Source organism: Puma concolor, chromosome B3, assembly GCF_028749965.1.
Source record: "Puma concolor isolate L17-30 chromosome B3, mPumCon1.1.hap2, whole genome shotgun sequence".
In the NCBI taxonomy this organism is placed as follows: Eukaryota; Metazoa; Chordata; class Mammalia; order Carnivora; family Felidae; genus Puma; species Puma concolor.
This window is the reverse complement of record NC_141672.1, coordinates 14875415-14889455: the sequence shown is the minus strand read 5'-3', so window position 1 is coordinate 14889455 and position 14041 is coordinate 14875415. Positions and strand designations below refer to the sequence as shown.

The 14041-nt window shown below is 44.1% G+C and overlaps 2 protein-coding genes across 2 annotated transcripts in view; one reads left to right on the top strand and one right to left on the bottom strand.

Annotated features, from left to right (window-relative positions):
- Positions 1–14041, top strand: part of KCNK13 (potassium two pore domain channel subfamily K member 13) — a 108849-nt gene that overhangs the window by 10403 nt on the left and 84405 nt on the right. The gene's annotated exons all lie outside the window — the stretch shown is intronic.
- Positions 551–6201, bottom strand: LOC112855052 (large ribosomal subunit protein eL38). The gene is made up of 2 exons (XM_025918592.2): positions 6159–6201; positions 551–787 (listed from the first exon to the last, which is right to left on the bottom strand). Exons 1-2 carry the CDS (start codon positions 6199–6201, stop codon positions 552–554), a joined length of 279 nt encoding a protein of 92 aa, XP_025774377.1. The 3' UTR covers position 551.

Here is a 14041-nt window from a genome sequence, read left to right as displayed (position 1 = left end):
TGTTCTCTGTCATCACAAGTGACTTCACCTCTCCAACGTGTTGTAGCTTTTTCTCATTCAGCCTGTTACCGGGTCTCGCCACAGGGAGAAATGGCCCCGGGGGCCGGCCCAGCGAGCGGCATCCCATCCCTTAGGCGGCTGGCGAGAAGAGCAGGGCAAGACTGTGGTCACCGTGCATTAGTGACTTTACACACGGGGACACTCTCAGCTTGCACAGGAGGACATTACCGTAGCCAGAAGCACACAGTTCACTGAGGACAGCGGGGGACGTGCCTCGTCAAGCGGTGTCTCCATCACGAAGTGGCTCTCTTTTACCCTCCAGTCTTCTGCCTCCTTCAGTTCAGCGTATCTGGATTCCTAGATCGAATCCCTTTTCTGAAGTGTCACACCGTTAGCATACCCACTGCATCTGTAGAAGCTTAAGTGCTCAAATTCTGCTGTCCCCACTCTCTGATCACCACTCCTGCCCTCCATCTCTCTTGTTTTTCTTTTTTTTTTTTTTTTTTAAGAATTTTTAAAACTTGAATACGGTTCACATCAGTGTGCCAGGTTCATTTCAGCTCCTTTACTGCCATACCTGGGGGCAGGGACTGCTTCAGTTTCTCTGCCTTCTCTTTGTCTGTGATGACCAAAGTGTAAAGGTATCTGCTGCATCGGGCTTTAAACTTCACATTATCCTTATTTTTCTTGATCTTGACGGACTTGGTGTCCTTTCGCCCGGCCGTGAGCAGAAAGTCCTTGATTTCTTCAGCTTTGCGAGCGTGTGGCAGGCAGTGCCCAAGAGACACTCGCGGCAAGTGGCAAGAAGGGAAGACGGAAAAGAGCGAGACTTTCCTTCCGTATCTCTTCTATTGATCACCTCTCCTTAAAGGGAAACCCTGTGGTCAGTGAACCCAGGGGCCAGGCCACGAATGAAAACGAGTGTCACTTGGGGTGTGGGCCATCAGGGGACAGTGGGGCCTGTGTTCTCAAAGGCATTTGGATTCTCACTGTGAAACAGCCTTGGCCTGGCCAGGCAGGTCTGATGATGGCTTAACTCAAGAGTTTGAGCCTCCCAGGTGGAATTTTGGCCATCTGTGAGTTCTGGCTTCTTTCTCTTTGGAAGCAAGACAGACAAGAAGCTCTGAACCCTTTTTAGTCAGTAGTGACGTCTGGATTTCACAGTTCACTTGAGTACCTGTTTGTGTAGGACTCTTGATCAGCAGTGACGGTGAGCCTAGCATATTAGCTGTTTCATCATGTGCCCTCTAATTTCTAAAAGGACTTGGGGCAGTTATATTCTCCTGTGATCCTCATGTCTACACTGAAGTGTTGTAATCTAGAAGTACATACTATTCTGTTTTCTTTCTTTTACATTATTTACTATACACTTTCTCAAGAATTTCCTGTGTTCTGATTGATGTAGAATGGTTTATTTAACAATCCTCAAATTGGCGGACTTGGGGTGATACAGGGTTTTTAATCTTGTGTGTCATAAGATTTATGAAATATATTGAGTGCTTACCATCGGTTAAACACAGCACACATCTTTATATATGTTTTACTTCTTTTAAAAAAAATTTTTAATGTTTATTTTTGAGAGAGAGAGAGAGAGAGAGAGACAGAGCATGAGTGGGGGAGGGACACAGAGAGAGGGAGACACAGAATCCGAAGCAGGTTCCAGGCTCTGAGCCGTCAGCACAGAGCCTGACGCGGGGCTCGAACCCACAAACTGTGAGATCGTGACCTGAGCCAAAGTCGGACGCTCAACTGGCTGAGCCACCCAGGTGCCCCTATATATGTTTATTTCTTATAACAGCCCCAGGAGGGTGAGTGCTATTAATATTCTCATGTGATTGACCATGATGCTGAGGCCCCCCAGAGAGCTTCTGTGTAGCGTCTGAAGTTGCCCAGCTGGAAGAGGTCTGGAGGCTCCCTTCAAAGGTTCCACTTTGAAGCACTACTGCTTTGCCATTTCTTTCTTTCGGCCCCTTGTTGTGGGAAGAATTGCCGGCCAAAGATCCTGTGACCTCTTTCTTCAGTTGTGATGGTCCTTGGGTTGACTTAGGATAATATAGGAAGACAGAAATGGTCTGGCTAGCAGAATCTTGGGAGAATATCTGTGGGTCCATGGGTAAAAGGTTTGGGTAATGCCCATCGTGCCTCCCAGGAGTCCACGTAAGTGGAGATTTCTACCTCCTGCTGCAGTTCATGCTTGTCTGGAACTTGTGACCTTGTTCAGTCCATCACCTTGACAACCGATGTGCCTTGAATGTTCCTGCCCCCAGGACTCTCATCTCCAATTCTTCTGTATTTGATCCAGGAGTCACTTCCTGACTCTGCCTATGAGCTCTTGGCCAATTCACAGCAAGCTTTTCTGTGTCTTGGGTCTCCCTCGTGTTAAACATCTGATGAAGATCACAAGGCATTGATCTTACATTACAAGGCGGTGGTTTTCACGCTGTGTTCCAAGAGGCCCATGGGGTTCTCCGCGGTATCTTAAGAGCTATCCTGAGATCGGAGGGGACCCCTCAAGTTTTTAATCTCTGTTGTATATATTTATATATGCCCCAAATATTTATCTTGATCTGCTATCTTTTTTTTTTTTTTAATTTTTTTTTTCAACGTTTATTTATTTTTGGGACAGAGAGAGACAGAGCATGAACGGGGGAGGAGCAGAGAGAGAGGGAGACACAGAATCGGAAACAGGCTCCAGGCTCTGAGCCATCAGCCCAGAGCCTGATGCGGGGCTCGAACTCCCGGACCGCGAGATCGTGACCTGGCTGAAGTCAGACGCTTAACCGACTGCGCCACCCAGGCGCCCCTCTTTTTATTGGCTATTACATTTCGGGCATGCAGAAAAGATTTTTATATAGCCAAATATGTATGCTCAGTTTGACTGGCAACTTTTTCTATGGTTTTTCATCAAGTCAGATCCTCTCTGTGGTTGAGATAAATATTCTTCTCCATTCTTTGTTTAGCTCTAACTCATTTCAAATGTTATTCAAAAAGATTGCTTTTTAAATGGTTTTGTGTGGTTGACTATATAATTATGATTTGATTTATTTCTAAAATTATCACACAATGATTTGAGAATGTGCATTTTCCAGAATTCTCTTTTCTGTTTTGAGTGTTTCTTTGTATCCTGGTATCTGTATGTGTTTCAGCTGGCTTTGCTCTTAGGTTACAGAATTTCAGAGCAGGAGGGAACATCATCCCTGAACACCCTCCAGACCTAGTAAACACACCCAAAATAACATTTCAGTGTGTGTTTCGGGCATATAAATTCAGAATTATTGATGTCATCACTCACATAACTTTTGTTATTACTCATATCTTTGTTTAGCTCTTCATGCTTTCTATGCTAATACCTATTTTTAAACATAGATATGGTTAAGTTCCTGTATTATGTTAGCAGATATTTGCTGACTTTTAGACCATCTCTTTAGTTGTGATTTTTAATATATTTTTAAGTAAAGTACTTAATACGTTTTTTTTTTTTTAACCAGTTTTAGATTTTTCTTTTTGCAGGGGAATTTGGCACATTTAGTATTTGGTCTCATATGTAATTATCCTTTTTTGTTGTTGTTGTTCTTTTTTTCTCTTATTTTTCTGTTCTCTCTTTTTTTAAAGCTTATTTACTTAGAGAAAAAGAGAGACACCGCATGCAGAAGGGACAGAGAGAGAGGGAGAGAGAGAATCCCAAGTAGGCTCCCCCCCTGTCAGCATGGAACCTGATGCAGGGCTCAAACTCACAAGCTCTGAGATCATAACCTGAGCTGAAGTTGGTCACTTAACTGACTAAGCTACCCAGGCACCCCTGTTCTCTTTTATTTATTGTTTTAATTTTTTTTAATGTTTATTTTTGAGAGAGAGTGAGCGAGAGAGAGAAAGTGAGCAGGGGAGGGGCAGATAGAGAGGGAGACAGAATCTGAAGCAGGCTCCAGGCTCCGCACTGTCAGCACAGATCCCTACGTGGGGTTTGAACCCACAAACCATGAGATCATGACCTGAGCCGAAGTCGGACGCTTAACTGACTGAGCCATGCAGGTGCCCCTGTTCTCTTTTCAATGCTACACCTTTCTATTACAGTGGATGGGGTATTCTTTTTTTTTTTTTAATGTTTATATATTTTTTTTTGAAAGAGAGAGAGAGAATCCCAAGCAGACTCCACACTGTCAGTGCAGAGCCTGGTTCGAGGCTCAACTCACAAACGATGAGATCATGACTTAAGCCAAAATCAAGAGTCAGAAGCTTAACTGACTAAGCCACCCAGACATCCCGCATATTCTTTTCGTCATTTTTAAGTGTGATCAGAATGAAATCTTATCTAAACTTCCTAGGGGTAAAAACAATTTCTGCCATTATTTTTCATGTTTCTAAATAAAATTAAGACCCTTTTCTCTGAATGATATTGAATGTTGAGTCTTGTGCGCTCGAGTTCAGCTCTAGTCCCTCAACCGCCTTGTCTCCTAGGTTCCCTGTTTTAGTATCTTGTTCTCTGGAAACACTTTTTAAGATTACTTTTTTTTTTTTTTAAAACCTGGGAACCTGCCTTGTGTCATGGCATCTGATAGCTGAGAGCACACCACCGCCATAATCTTTTTCTCCTTAGTGATCCTTAGCGCATCTCTTTCTGACTTTCCCATCTCTTCCTCTTGGTCCAGTCAATTCTTTCTTCTCCTGCCTCTGGACCTTTTAGGCTTTGGATGATCATGTACGTGACACCATGGCGCATTCTTAAGCCTTGCTTCTGCTTCCAAACGGAGAGCGAAGGCAAGATGTCTAATTGTTTGAGGACCTCTGTTGTTCCGTTTTCCATTCTGCCTGTACGGATTCACATTCCCACCGGCAGTGCACAGAGGTTCCCCTTTCTCCACGTCCTTGCCACTAGTCATTCTTTCTTGTTTTGAGAATAGCCCTTCTGAAAGGGTATGAGGTGATGTCTTGTGGTTTCGGTTTGTATTTTCCCCGTGGCCAGTGATGTGGAGCCCCTGTTCATGCACCTGTTGGCCATCCGTATGTTTGTCTTTGGAAAAATGTCTGTTCAGCTCCTCTGCCCATTTTTAAATCAGATTGTTTGTTTGCTATTGAGTCGTATGCATTCCTTATATATTGTGGATATTAATCCCTTGTCATTGTTTGTTTGCTATTGAGTCATATGCATTCCCTATATATTGTGGATATTAATCCCTTGTCAGCTCTGTGACTCGCAAATCCCTTCTCCCACCCAGGAGGCTGCCTTTTCCTGGTCGCTTTCACTGTGCCCAGGCTGTTTACTGTTTCATCCAGTCCCACTTTTTTAGTTTTGTTTTTCTGGCTTTTGCTTTGGATGGTTGCTAACTCTATTCTCTCTTTTCTCCCAAAGTAGGTTTTTCTCATCCAGTGTTACTCATTTGTGGGGTTCTTGTTTTCTTAATTTCCCTGGGTATTTCCTATAAGCCACTTTCAGTCCCAACAGAATCTTGAAACCTTTCTTTGGGACCTAACACTTAAAAACCGAGTTTTGTGCTACTCCTAGCATTGTCCTCACTAAGGCCTGTTTTATTAATTTTGGGCTGTGGATATTTTCTGCTCCAGATGTTCTGTCTCTGGTGTTTGGTAGGGAAGCATGCTATCCCATTTCTTGGCCTGCTGTATTTTTAGACTTAGTTTCTTTCATTGAACAGCCCGTGACCTATTACCCAACACCTGTGAGAAGAAAGGTGTTCAAGGCCTGCTTTGACCACGCAGGGATATGCTGTGTTGCATGTCGTGAGATGACAGATGGAAACGGAACTCAGGGAATTGATCCCTGAAAGGAACCACCATCACTGTTTCTTCAATTAAGACAAATTTCCTGGAGAGGGTGGGGTCTTGGGGCTGTTTGGAAAGAGCTGATGGCCTGCTCATTCTCCCAACTCTCTTTGGAATTGGGAAATCTAAGTCTCAGAGAGGGAGAGAGAGAAAAAGAGACATTTTCTGAAGTACACACACAACGGGGAAGGGAATTTATCAGTTAGGAGTTTTGTTTAGCCTCACGTTGCAAGACACAAAAAACAGTGGTAAAGCACAGGAAGTTTCCCTTGATGCGGGAAAGACGTCTGCGCGGCACGGAGGCAGTTCAGGGCTGGCACCGTGGCTGTATGGTGTTATCAGGGGGTCAGGCCTCTTCAGCTCAGCTAACCCTAGGGTGTTACCTTCGTCCTCGGGGCTCAGTGTGGCTGCTGGAACTCTGGCCATCACATCTACACCCCAGGTAGTAGGATGAAGGAAAGGAGAGGCAGAGACAAAGACATGTCTTCGGTCACTTTTCCTGATAAGCAGACTTTGGGTTAAGGATTTAGGTGGAAGTGATTTGTCAAGGTAGTGCTCTCAGAAGAGACTAGTGGGTGGGTAAGGGAAGTAAGGATGTGGAAGGAGAAGCCAAGTAGGAGGCTATTTTATGGAGCTCTGGAACACAAATCATGCCCTGGAATCTGTCCCACCTTGAGGCAAAGGAACTGGGCTTTTATATGCCCACAGCAGGCACTGGTTATAGCTGGGGGTGGGAGGGACCCAGTCACAGGCACGTGGCCGTCTGCAGTCACTGGTAGAAGCTGTTAGCAGTAAGTCCCGCAGCAGCCTGGGGATGGGCACACGGAGCTGGTCAAGGGGTTCGGGGTATCTGGGTGGGGCACAAACAACAGTGTCCACTACAGGGGGTTCCAAGAAATCTCAGATAATCCTTCCCTTACATTTCATTGTCCAGAACTTTGTCACGTGATCATGCCCAGCTGCATTCGTGGCCGGGAAACAAAATCATTATTCCAGTTAGTAATCTGGCAGAGAGTAATTGCTAAAGAACGATGAAGGAAGGAATGTCGGAGGCACCTAACATGCTTGCCACAGGAGTGTAATCAATGAGTGAGTCACAGAGAGCCTTGACTGTCAGGCCAAAGGGTAGGAACTCTGCACAGTGGGGCCCGCCTGCTGTTAGAGACGGGGGAAGGACCGCGTAGTAAAAAGAGAGATTAATCTGGCAGAAGTCTCATCGCGGATCTCTTGGAAGAAGAGAGAAGAGGCAGGGAGAGCAGTGAGGGAGCCCCCAGGCCTGTGCCCACAGGGTCCAAAGGCCAGACTGGGACAGTGAGGAAGCAGCGAAGGGGGCTGACCAAGGGCAGGTGGGAGGTCCACTGGGGACAGCCTGGATGCGGACCTCAGAACCAGGTGCCTCTTTGCCTCGCACAGGGAATGGGGTAGAGTTTGGTGAGGGCAGGATGCAGGGGAGCTGCCCAGGCAGGCGGGGAGCAGAACTGGCTGCAGAGTTGGCCTGGGGCCTTCAGGGCCGGCAGATGCCGTGGCTCCAACCTGGGCTGCTGGCAGGCCTTCCTTCTCCACCCCTCTTTCCATCCCCCTTCCTTCTCTTCTTAACCAAGCTCGTTAGTCATGTTAGTCCCCAGGGGCGCCTGGGCGGCTCAGTCAGTTGAACATCCGACTTCAGCTCAGGTCATGATCTCACGGTCCGAGTTCGAGCCCCGCGGCAGGCTCCGTGCTGACAGCTCGGAGCCTGGAGCCTGCTTCCGATCCTGTGTCTCCCCCTCTCTCTGCCCCCTCCCCTGCTCACTCTCTGTCTCTCAAAAATTAAAAAAAAAATAATGTTAGTCTCCAAAGGAAAAAAAATAATGCAGGTGAAAAGGAATATTTAATTTTTCATTTCTTGTTGAACTAAGGCTGTTGATATTCTGATAAAAAGAACATAGTTAATGAAAATGAAAAGATAATTGATTAACCAAAATATCCACAGGCTAGGTCTGTGGGTTTAAATAATGTCACCAGGTGTCTTTTTGTCTGTCTGTCTGTCTCTCTGTCTTAGCTTCTCATTTTTCTTACGAGGGTAGGTCTCAGGGCCTTCAGAGCAGCGAAATTGGCACCAAGAGCAGCATGGTCTTTAGCTTCCAAGAACTCAGAAGGAAAAAGACCCCATCTTTCCAGAGTTCCTGAACAGAGCTCTGCAGGGGGCCCTGCCTGGGTCCTGTTTGCATGACACACTCTTGGCAAGGACTGAGGTCTGGGTCACATAGCCACCTCTGGTGTGGGCAAGAATGGGGGGGGGGGCGGGTCTGGGTGGCATGCAATTGAAAGTAAAAAAGGGAACAATTCCCAGATTCCCAAGATTCTTGGTAGACAGGGAAGGCAGGATGGCACCCGGACACGAACCAGTGTGAGGCAGAAATGGAATTCCAAAGTGGGGACAGTGGAAGGGACCCTGGGTTGAGCTTTGCAAGTCCCTGACCTCAGGGAGCCTTTGGGATCCTGGAAGGGAAACGTTCAGTAACCAGTTGGGGTAAGGGGAGGGGAAGAGCCTGGAGTCAGGAAAGAGGTTAGGACTAGAGATTCTGATGTCAAAAATAAAATTCTTTGTGTCAAGAGTTGGGGGGGTGGCGGTGGGGCAGCAGGGCGGTCAGGAGTCCTGTTGTCAGACTCCCCTTTGATGTTTCAGCCTTCATCCTTTTAACAACAGCCAAGTTCAAGAACGCTCTCCTATGTCTCTGTCTTCTTTGCATCCCCAGCCCCTGGGCTCCCTGGCCTGAGCCCTTCCCCCCATCCCTACCCCTAAGATGTCCAGTTCTGCATTCACCTGGGGCTAAGAGGAAACTCTTTGTTCTGTCCCCACCCAGAAAACCTAAGCTGCCTGTGCCTAGTTCCTTAAAAATCTCAGTGACCCCAGAATAGCATTTCTCCACCTTGTCACTATGACATTTTGGGCCAGATGACCTTTTGCTGTGGAGCTGTCCTGTTAGAAGATAGTTAGCAGCCTCCCTGGCCTCTGCCTGGAGGGCCCCCAAACTGTCTCCAGCCCCTGCCAAATGCCTTGACCCCTTTGACTTGGGGTCAAAATCCAACAACTGCCCTAAGAGGAACAAGAAGACAGGGAGTCTTTAAGGAGGGAGAGCCTCTGTGGTTTTCCTCCTCCTGCTTTGCAGGGCGTGGGCTGGGTGAGGGGTGCTGAGACCACAGAGAGGAGCAAGCCAGACCTGAGTTCTAGAAAGTGAAAGTACATGAGGATTTCCATTAATAGAGGAGTTTCAGGCCAAAGACAAAATTTTGAAAGTTTTTTTTTCTTTTTTTTTTTTTTGGTGTGTGTTTGCCCCTTTTCCATGACTCACCCACACACCCACACCCCACCCTTAATGGCATTAATGGCAAAGTGGCCTTTTTTTCTTTTTTACAATTATTTTTTCTGTTCTTAAAAATTCCTAAAGTAATACATGCGTATTTAAATAAATTTTCACATTATTCCAAAGTATTTTTTTTAACGTTTATTTATTATTGAGACAGAGAGAGACAGAGCATGAACAGGGGAGGGGCAGAGAGAGAGGGAGACACAGAATCAGAAGCTGGCTCCAGGCTCCGAGCCATCAGCCCAGAGCCCGACACGGGGCTCGAACTCACGGACTGCGAGATCGTGACCTGAGCTGAATTCGGATGCCCAACCGACTGAGCCACCCAGGCGCCCCAATTCCAAAGTATTTAAAGTGAAAAATCAAAGCTCCCTTTACTCCCCTGTCTTACTCTCCAGAGGGAACCACTGCTTTTTTAATACTTGTTGGTGGGTGTTTTTGTTTTTGTTTTTTGGTAACAAGTTTATTGAGCTGAAATTCACATACCATAAAATCCACCTATTTATTTTTTTTAAGTTTATTTATTTTGAGAGAGAGAGAGAGTGTGTGCGAGAGCCTGAGGGGTGGGGGGAGGGGCAGAGAGAGAAAGAATCCCAAGCTGGCTCCATGCTGTCAACACAGAGCCTGATGCAGGGGTCCATCCCACAAATCATGAGATCATGACCTGAGCCCAAATCAAGAGTCAGATTGTTAGCCGATTGAGCCACCCAGATGCCCCAAAATGCACCTATTTAAAGCATACAATTCAGTGATTTTTAGTATTTCACAGAGTTTTAAACTATCATCACAATTCATTTTAGGACATTCCATCATCCCCAAAAGAAACCCCGTACCCTTTAGCAATCACCCCCACCCTCCCCTCAAGCTCCTGGAAACCACTTGTCTACCCCCATCTCTGTAGATTTGAACATTTCTGATAAATGGAGGAATAAAATGTGGTCTTTGATGCCTGGCTTCTTCCACTTACTATAATATTTTCAAATCATTCACGTAATGTGGATCAACACTTCACTCCTTCTTAATTGCCAAATAATATGCTGTTATATAGATGTATATACCACATTTTACTTGTTGGTTAAGCAGGCATTTGGGTTGTTTTCATTTTTTAGCTTTTGTTAATAATGGTTTACAATGGTGAATAAGAGTGCAGGTTTTTGTGTGGACACATGTTTTCATTTATCTTGGGTATATACCTATGTTTGGAATTGCTGGATCATATCTCTATATGATTCCATTCTTTTGTTTTTGAGAGAGAGAGTACGAGTGGGGGAGAGGGGCAGAAGGAGAGAGAGCATCTTTTTTTTTTTAATGTTTATTTATTTTCTAGAGATGGAGAGACAGAGTGTGAGTGGGGGAGAGGCAGAGAGAGAGGGAGACACAGAATCCGAAGCAGGCTCCAGGCTTTGAACTGTCAGCACAGATCCCGATGTGGGGCTTGAACCCACAAGCTGTGAGATCATGACCTGAGCCAATGTCGGACACTTAACCGACTGAGCCACCCAGGTGCCCAGAGAGAGAGAGAGAGAGAGAGAGAGAATGAGAATCTTAAGCAGGCTCCATACTCAGCTCGGAGCCCAACCCAGGGCTTAATCCCACAACCCTGGGATCATGACCTGAGCCGAAATCAAGAGTCAGACGCTCAACCGGCTAAGACACCCAGGTGCCCCTAGAGACTCTGTTCTTAATGTATGGATGAACTGCCAAACTGTTTTCCACAGTGGCCGTACCATTTTATATTCCCACCTAAAATGTCTGAGAGTTTTATTTTCTCTGCATCCCCACCAACACTTTTTTATTATTGTTTCTTTGATTATAGCCATTCTAGTGGATATGAAGTGGTATCTTCTATGGTTTTGATTTGCATTTCTCTATTGACAAATGATGTTGAACACTCTTCATGTGTTTGTTGGCCATTTGTCTACTTTCTTGAAAGAACTGTCATTCAGATCCTTTGTCCATTTTTAATTGGGTTGTCTTTTTTATTATTGAATTATAAGTGTTCTTTATATAGTCTAGATTCAAGTCCTTTATCAGATGATTTGCAAATACTTTCCCCCTCTCTGTGAGTTATCTTCTCATTTTCTTCATGGTGTCTTTCAAAGCACAGAAGTTTGTAAATTTTCATGAAATCCAGTTTTTCTGTTTCTTTTTGTTGCTGATGTTTTCCATGTCCTAGCTAAGACCACTGCCTAATCCAGCACCACAAAGATTCATACCTATGTTTTCTTCTCAGAGTTTTGTAGTTTTGCTCTTAAAATTAGGTTGTCAGTCCACTCTGAGTTAATTTTTGTGTGAGCTACCAGTCCAATGTAATTCTTTTGCACATGGATATCCATTTACAGCACCACTGGTTGAAAAAAACAATTCTTTCCCCCCATTGAATTGTTTTGGCACCCTTGTCAAAAAGCAGTTGACCATAAACCAGAGGGTTGATTTCTGAATTCTCAGTTCTGGTTCATTGATCTCCATGTCTGTCCTTATGCCAGGACCACGGTGTCTGGATTACTGTAGCTTTGTAGTAAATTTTGAAATCAGAAAGTGTGAGTCCTTCAGCGTGGTTCTTCTTTTTCAAGATTGTTTTGGCTGTTATGGGTCCCTTGAATGTCCATGTGAATTTTAAGATCAGTTTGTCAGTTTCTGCAATGAAGCCTTGCATTGAATCTGTAGGTCAATTGGGGAGATATTGCCATCTTAAAAATATCAGGGGTTCTAATCCAGGAACATGGGATCATTTAATTTTCTTCCCCAGTGGTTTATAATTTTCAAGATGTATGGTTTTCACTTCTTATGTTAAACAGATTCCTAAGTATTTAGCACTATTGTAAATGAGATTTTATTTGGGGTTGTTCATTGCAAGTATGTAGGATACAGTTGATTTTTGTAGATTGTCTTGTATCCTGTGACCTTGCTACACTCATATATTAGTTCTAATAGTTTTTTAGAGGGTCCCTTAGGATTTTCTGTACACAAGATCCTGTCATTTATGAATAGAGATAGTTTTCATTCTCCCTTTCCAATCTGGACACCTTTTCTTTCTCTTAATTCATACCTGGCTGGAATCTCCAGGACAGTATTGCGTAGAAGTAATGAGGAGGGTGGACATCCTTGCCTTGGACCTGATCTTAGGGGGAATGCTTCAGTCTTTCAACATTACGTATGATGTTAGTTCTGGTTTGTTGGTAGATGGCCTTTATTGGGTTGAGGAAGTTCCCTTCTCTTCCTAGTTTGTTGAATGTTTTTTATCACAAAGGTGTGTTGGATTTTTGTCACATTCTTTTTCTACACCTGAAGTGATCATGTGGCTTTATCTCTTCTGTTATTGATATTTCATATTGAATTAGTACATTTTTAGGTACCAAACCAGCCTTGGATTCTGGGGATAAATCACACTTGGTCCTTTTCATATGTTGCTGCATTTGGTTTGCTAGTATTTTGTTGAAGGTTTTTGCATCTTTATGCAAAAAAGATAGTCACCTATTTTTTTTCCTTCCTTGTGAGATCTCTGTCTTATTTTGGCATCAGGATAATGTTGGCCTATAGAATGTGTGGTTCTTATATTCTGCAGTTTCCCTGGATATGCTCTGTCCCTCCTGTTGTAAGACATGTCATTGATTTCTAATTATTTGCTAGTATAACAGCTTTATAAAGCATGTTTTTATTTTAAATATGTATAGAGACTGCCAAATTTTGGACAATCTTTAAATTGAAATATTCTCTTAACCAGTTTGCAAGAATCTTGTTAGTCCCAGAACTACCATGTAGTTTTCCCCTTCCTTGGTACTGTACTAAATACTATAGATACATAATATTTAGGTAGCGCTATCATTTTCCTCGTTCTTTGGATGAGAAAACTGAAGCACAAAGGGTTCAAGAGCTTGCGTAAAGCCACACAGTTAGAAAGTGGTGGAACTTTGATTCAGACTTTGTTCAGCCATGATTTAAATTTTGGAGAAGTTCATCTGAGATTGAATTCTACTGGAAACTGAAATAAAACCCATGGCCCTGGTTCTGTATTTATTTTTGTCAGTAATGGATTTGAATTTGATGCTACTGATGAATATTTTCTGCACACTCTTGTTTTGAAGAAGCTGCAGTTGTCAGGCTGTATATAGTCAGGAAGCTATCTGGATGTCCCACACTAGGTTTGAACAGTGTCTTCTCTCCCTTCTTAACCCCTTAGGATGACACCCAGCACCCCTCCCATATCTAACATAAAATTCAGTTTAGTCCAGTCAAAATTTATGGAGCTTCTGCTGTGTGCCCAATTTGACTGCAGGGGTTCTTAACCTGGGACCATGGATACAAGTCAGAGGGTCTGTAAATTTGGGTGGGAAAAGAATTCTGTCTTTATGTTTACTAACCTCTAACCAAGCAACCTCTAGCATTTCCTTCAAGAAGGAATACAGACAACAATGCAGGACTCACATGAACAGCCCCCGTAGCCTTGTCTCCAGTAGAAACCAGATGTATTCCTGTTACTTCATAATGCAGCATATGCCCCCATGGCCCCTTCACCACTACCTCAAAATCATGGTCATTGTTGTTTAATGATTTAATAAAGAAGTACATGCACTCTATCACATGCACATTTCATAGTTTAACCACTGTGTTTTAATATGGTTGCTTTTGTAATCCTATGCACTGTATTTCATTCATTTAAAAAAATCATTCTGAGGGGTCCCTGGGTGGCTCAGTCAGTTAAACATCCCCTCTTGATTTTGGCTCAGGTCACGATCTCACGGTTCGAGAGTTCAAGCCCTGAGTTGGGCTCTGCGCTGCTAATGCAGAGAATGCTTAGGATTTTTTCTCTCTCTCCCCATCTCTCTTTCTGCCCTTCCCCCACACATGCTCCCTCCCTTCCTCCCTCCCTCTCTCTCTCTCAAGGATAAATAAATAAATTTTTTAAAAAATATAAAAAA

Bases quoted from the DNA above. Each gene is read 5' to 3' on its own strand.
- LOC112855052 (XM_025918592.2), bottom strand. From the start codon at position 6,201: ATGGCCAGAGTTCCAGCAGCCACACTGAGCCCCGAGGACGAAG. The intron at 788-6,158 runs GTAACACCCTAG...ACTTGCCGCGAG, and splicing joins ACTGAGCCCCGAGGACGAAG to TGTCTCTTGGGCACTGCCTG.